The 6,296-nt window shown below is 35.7% G+C and overlaps 1 protein-coding gene across 1 annotated transcript; it reads left to right on the top strand.

The window, feature by feature from the left end:
• The first annotated feature begins 178 nt into the window (after positions 1 to 178).
• LOC108427318 (insulin) lies at positions 179 to 5,546 on the top strand. Its single transcript, XM_017697371.2, has 3 exons — positions 179 to 460; positions 2,817 to 2,995; positions 5,149 to 5,546. Exons 1-3 carry the CDS (start codon positions 372 to 374, stop codon positions 5,307 to 5,309), a joined length of 429 nt encoding a protein of 142 aa, XP_017552860.2. The 5' UTR covers positions 179 to 371; the 3' UTR covers positions 5,310 to 5,546.
• The last annotated feature ends 750 nt before the right edge of the window (positions 5,547 to 6,296 follow it).

The following is a 6,296-nucleotide window of genomic DNA, read 5'->3' on the forward strand; positions in this document are numbered from 1 at the left end:
GAGAGAAGGAGAATGGATAGAGAGAAAGACAAAAAAAGAGAGAAAGACAAAAAAGAAAGAAAAAAGAAATAAGAGAAGGAGAAAGTCTGAAAGAGAACGAGAGGTTCCTTCACGGTGAGAGAGGGATGGAGGGGTGGTGGGGGATGAAAGCGAACTGCAGCGCTTGGGTCGGGTTTAATAAGGGTAATTAGAGTGAGAGAGAGCGAGGGATGCTCTGATAAGGGTAATCACTCAGACTGACCACAGGTGATTAATTGGAGGCAGTTGATCAGATACAGCACAGTGATGGACCCTCATCACCAGGATGGGATGCATTAGAGAGAGAGAGAGATAGAGAGAGAGAGAAAGAGACAGAAAGAGAGAGACAGAGAATGTTGGGGACAGAGCGACCCCAGGTTTTCCTGCAGAATCGCACTCATTCTGACCAGATACACTCATCTGGACCACGGAAAAGAGACAAGTAAGTGTAATATTTATACTATTGATAATAATCTACATTCCTCGTTATGATGTAAACATTACGAGCTCTTTATTCTCATTACTTTTTTCTCACAGTCTTCACTTACTCAAATTTGTTTAATTATTAGTAAATGATTTCTATATTAATGTGTTAAAATGAATAAATTATTATTAATATGCAATTTATAACTGTGACCCAAAAGGAAAAGCAGTTTGGAAAACGTGGGTGTGTATATTTGTTCAGTTTATAATAATAAATTGGTCCTTTTTTATTGATATTTATATTCATTGATATTTATAACGTCATTATATGACCTATTTATTATATTAACATGTAATGTACAATAATAAATAATCATTTATTATATATTTCCATTTATTGATATTAAACTTGTATTGCCTTAAATGTAAATATCAACAAATTATCTATATTGTTATTAATGTGCAGTAGGTCATTTATTGATATTTACATTTAATGCTATTTACATTCAATTGTACATATCAATATATGACCTATTATTATTAATATGTAACATACAATAATAAATAGATTACATTTACATTATATTACGTGTACATATCAATAAATTATTTATTATCATTAATGTATAAGGTATAATAATAAATAGGTCATTTATTGATATTTACATTTAATGACATACATTTACTTTTTGAAATCTTTACTTATCAAATACCTGATCATGCTCTTTGACTAGTCTGAACTTTCTGATAGGTTTTCAGTGTATTAATCTGTTATACTATACTGTTCTGCCATAACAGATATTATTATTATTATTAAATTTCAAGACTTTTCAAACTTCCTACAGTTCACATGTTGAAACATAAATAAAGTCATGTTTGATGTGAAATTGACAATTCTAGAGAAATGTACTGAATTGATCACAGTGGTGTTGATGGGAACCAGACATCTGAAGAGTTTAATGCCTCTAAAACCTCCCTCACAGACACGTATGTGAAATGGTTATGAATGCACACCTTTGGATTTTGGATAGTGAATACAATGGTTATATTGCATTATACACATTGAGCCCCTGGTTCCTGTCACCACCACTATAAAGAAATCCAAATCATTAAGTTTCTCTACAGTGAACCAAACCACTTTGAACGACTTCTCTCATGTCTCAACCATTGATCTTTTCAGATATTTTGAAAAATCTGAGAAATTCCCCTTTAAATACTTATTTACAGTTCAGGTGCTTCAGTCACACATAATGCTAACAGGTATACAATCAAGCACATTGCCATGAAATCTCCATAGGCTAACACTGGCAGTAGAATAGGTCATACTGAAGAGCTCAGTGACATCAAACGTGGCACTGTCACAGGATGCCACCTTTGCCAAAAGTCAGTGAAATTTCTGCCCCTGTCAACTCTGAGTGCTGTTATTGTGAAATGCAAACATCGAGGAGCAACAACAGTTCAGCAACAAGGTAATAGACCAAGCAAACTCACAGAGCAGGGCCTCTGAATGCTGAAGCGGGCAGTGAGTGAAAATTGTCTCATCTGTTGCATCCCTCACTGCAGAGTTTGTGCCTCTGAAAGCAATATCAGCATATGAACTGTGCGTTCAGAACTTCACAAAATGGGTTTCCATGGCTGAGTAGCTGCACATAAGCCTAAACTCACTATGCACAATACTAAGCATTGGCTGGAGTGGTGCAAAGCACACTGCCACTGAACTCTAGAGCTGTGGAAATGTTATCTGGAGTGGTGAATTACACTTCACAATCTGACAGTCTGATCAAATGTTCTAGGTAGTAAAGTTTGGTAGAGGAAGGATAATGGGCTGGACTGTTTTTCAGAGGCCCTCAGTTCCAACAAAGGGTAATGTTAATGCTACAGCATTCAAAGACATTTTAGACAGTTATATGCTTCCCACTTGGTGTCAACAGTTTGGGGAACACCCTTATGTGTTCTGGCATGACTGTGAGGTCCAAGTCCTCATGAGCAAGCCAATGGTGACAGTGGCAAGAAAAACTCCCTAACAGAAAGAAGAAGAAACCTTGAGCGGAACCAAGATTCAGAAGGGGAACCCATCCTCCTTTGGCTGACACCGAATAGCAAAACAATAATACAAGAGCACAGGAGCTCCATATTAATGCCCATGGTTTTGGAATGGGATGTCCAACGAACTCACATATGTATGATGGTTAGGTGTCCTCATACTTTTCTATGCTGTGCACTGTAGCACCAAAATGGTTCTGTATTTGTCCACAATTAGCCACAATATAGAACCATTTTTGCTGTGTATATTACAGTTTGTTCAGTCAGTTATTAAACACAGTTAGAGTTCGTGTTTAGTACATAATTGGGACTCAGCCTTTTCTCTGCTGCAGGATGCAGAATCCCTCTCTGCTGCTGATGCTGATTGGCGCGGCCTCTCTGCTGACCTCTTGTGGCGGGTTTGGGAACCGCAGGCTGTGTGGTATTCAGCTGGTGGAGGCGCTGCTGTTTGTGTGTGGAGAGAAAGGCCTCTTCTACCAGCCTGGGAGGCGCATGCGACATGACAGCATCCGTAAGCACGCAAGCACACTGTGTGTGTGTGTGTGTGTGTGTGTGTGTGTGTGTGTGTGTGTGTGTGTGTGTGTGTGTGTGTGTGTGTGTATCTATCCACCTGTGTCATTGCATTTCTACGTTTCTTGTCTAATTTGATGGTCCTCACGTAGAATTATGTTGTTAGAAGGTACACTGCATGTCCAAAAGTGTCCAGTCCATCCTTTCTGATTAGTTAGTTCAACTACTTAAGGGGAACTCCAACATTTTTCAAAAATTCCACATAATTAAACGGTTGAGATGTAAGCAAAATCATTCGGCATAGTTTTAGAGACACCTACCAAGTCAGAACTATTCACAGCGGCGCTGATGAGAACCAGACATAGTTTTATGACTCTAAAAGATCCCTCAAAGAAAGTTACTACATCAAATGGTTAGATACATGCTAACACATAATGTCTGACACATTGTTTTATAATAGTTTTGTGAGAAAGTTTTGGCTTAAAATGTATTTTAATCCATTCATAGTGGAGGGGTACCTGAAGTGGGGTTCTGATCCCCCAAAAATGTATTTACCACTATTTTACCTTCATCACCATTACATATAAAACTCAGAAGACAAGTGTAGGTTCACTGGGGGTTCTGAATAGTAAAGAAAATGGCTATATTTGTGTTGTAGAGCTCTGGTTCCTATCACCACCACTGTGAAGAAATCTACAGTCTGTGAGTTTCTCTATAGTCAGGCATTTCACATCAAAATTTGTTTACATCTCAAGGACTGATTTATGCAGACCTGTAGAAAAATAGTTGGAATTCCCCTGTAAGCTCTCTTTTTGTCATTTGAACCACTTTTGTTAGTCCATTTATCATGAAATTATTACATAATGTAAATTACAGTGACAGTTTCAAATAATTTAAAAAATGACAAAAATATAAATATAAGTTTTTGACCCAAAAGCAATAGTATGCTAAACACAATACAAGAATTATTGTAAAGAAGAAGAAAGTCATTACATACCATATATATATATATATAAGTGTGTACAAATAAGTATACATATATATATATATATATATATATATATATATATATATATATATATATATAATGTGTGTGTACATATGTATGTATATGTAAATATAATACAAAAGTTTAAGTGCCAGCAGTCTAAGTGAACACATTCTCTACACCGAACACACTTGTACACATTTTAATACACAGTTACTGTTTATTTTCTGAATTTAAATAGTGACGTGTCTTTAGATCGAGAGTATTTGATATATAAATATCTTTATATATATATATATATATATATATATATATATATATATATATATATATATATATATATATATATAATTACAGTAAATAAATACACATCATTTCTGTTTTCTTGTTTTTTTTTAATTCATCTGTAATGTCTTCAGAAACCACCAGTATCATGACACAATTAAGTAAAAATAAATAAATAATCTTTTAAAAATGAACATAACTACAGCACTCCTAAGCAACTGCTTATGCCACTTATAGCATCTCTATACTTGCAGTTGTCTTACAGAAGTGGTTAGGTTTGCACTGACCCTCAGCACATTAGCACAGAACAATATATTTACATTATTTATTTAGCAGACGCATTTATCCAGAGCAGCTTACAGCACCAAAAAGATGCAGAATCGTTTTATATCCATTGAATTGAACCCATGAACTTGGTATTGCTAGAACAATGGCCTACAATTTGGACTACAAGAGGTTAACAGGAGCAGCTTTATCCTCTTCCTGCTGGCCTCCTAGTGGCCATTCTGCCTGCGGCAAAGTTGACTCACAAACAAAATAGTTTTCTCCTGTAACTGTGATACCGGGTTGAACTAGGACACTGTTGTCTCTCTGTGTGTGAAGTGTTGTAACTCTGTGTTGAGGTGCTAGCCAGCAATGAGGGGTGAAAGTGGGCAGGATAAGAACCCCCTACAGTGAATACAATTCCCACCTCTCCAGAAAGACGGCAATGCTCAGATAAAACAGGCACAGCTGCAGCTCTCTTCATGTTATCCTGCGCAACTGACAAAATAAAAAAACAATAGCCCTCCAAAACAGATGGAAATTGCTTTTATTTTCGTTTCTATATTATGCTGCTTCTCCTCACCAGCCCTGCCATCACTCTGCATCTCTCCCTGCAGGTGTGATGATGAAGGACGGCACCTTCTTCCCTCAGGAGGTCAGAGAGGTCATGCAGAAAAGGCCCTCGGCTGGATTCAGAATGAGAAAGAGAGGAATTGTAGAGCAATGCTGCCATTTCTACTGCGACTACTATGACCTGGAGAACTATTGCAACACATAGAGTGTCTCTGTAGATGTGGATGGGGTCCTTATACTGAATGGATTAAAGCATGAAAACAGAATGGCACAAGACTGATCTGAATCACTGACAGACAGCTTCAGCACACATATGAAAAATATACATAAACTCCTCAGCATCAATTAACAACAAAGTCCAAAGATGTAACAAATAAAATCAATAAAACCCAATCATTTAAGGGTCATCAGTGTGTAAATCATATGAATGTACATACTGAGTGTCAAGAGTATCACTTTCTTACATTTTTAAAACCTTAAATTTAACCTATACTCATTTTTAAAAGCTCTTCTCCATCTCAGAATTATGGAAATCTGGAGAGGCTATGAGGTAGTTATAATTTTCAGGGTTTACATCTTGAGATAACGACTTAATTATTTTGTGATCTCAAGATAACAAGGTTGTTTTTGATTATTTTATTGTTATCATTATGGATGTCCAGAGAGGCCATGAGCTGTTGCTTTCATTTTCTGGATTGATTTGGACAGTTTTGTTATCTTGAGATCACAAGCTAATTAACTCATCTTCTAAAGACAACAACTGTTGGTATCTCAAGATAACAAGATAAGTAACTTGTTATTTCAAGATAACCATTTTGCTATATTGAGATAACAAGATAGGTTACTCATTATTTCAAAATAACAACTTTTTGTTATCTTGAGATAACAAGATAAGTAACTCATTATCTCAGAAAACAGCTTTGTTATCTTGAGATACCAAGATAAGTAACTTGTTATTTCAAGATAAAAATGTTATCTCCAGATAACAAGATGATTAACTTATTATTTCAAGATAACAATTTTGTTCCTTTGAGATAACAAGATAAATAACTCATTATCTCAAGCAAACAATTTTGTCATCTTGAGATGACAGGATAAGTTATTTGTTATCTCAACATAAAATCTCTTATTATCTCGAGATAATAAAAAATATGTTATTTCAAGATAACAATTTTGTTTTCTTGAGATAAGA

This window comes from Pygocentrus nattereri, chromosome 14 (genome assembly GCF_015220715.1).
Source record: "Pygocentrus nattereri isolate fPygNat1 chromosome 14, fPygNat1.pri, whole genome shotgun sequence".
NCBI lineage: Eukaryota > Metazoa > Chordata > Actinopteri > Characiformes > Serrasalmidae > Pygocentrus > Pygocentrus nattereri.

Excerpts from the sequence above, each read along its gene's own strand:
- LOC108427318 (XM_017697371.2), top strand. The coding sequence starts at position 372 with ATGTTGGGGACAGAGCGACCCCAGGTTTTCCTGCAGAATCGCACTCAT. Across the intron at positions 461-2,816 it reads GGACCACGGAAAAGAGACAA|GATGCAGAATCCCTCTCTGC; the intron begins GTAAGTGTAATA and ends TCTCTGCTGCAG. Across the intron at positions 2,996-5,148 it reads CATGCGACATGACAGCATCC|GTGTGATGATGAAGGACGGC; the intron begins GTAAGCACGCAA and ends CTCTCCCTGCAG.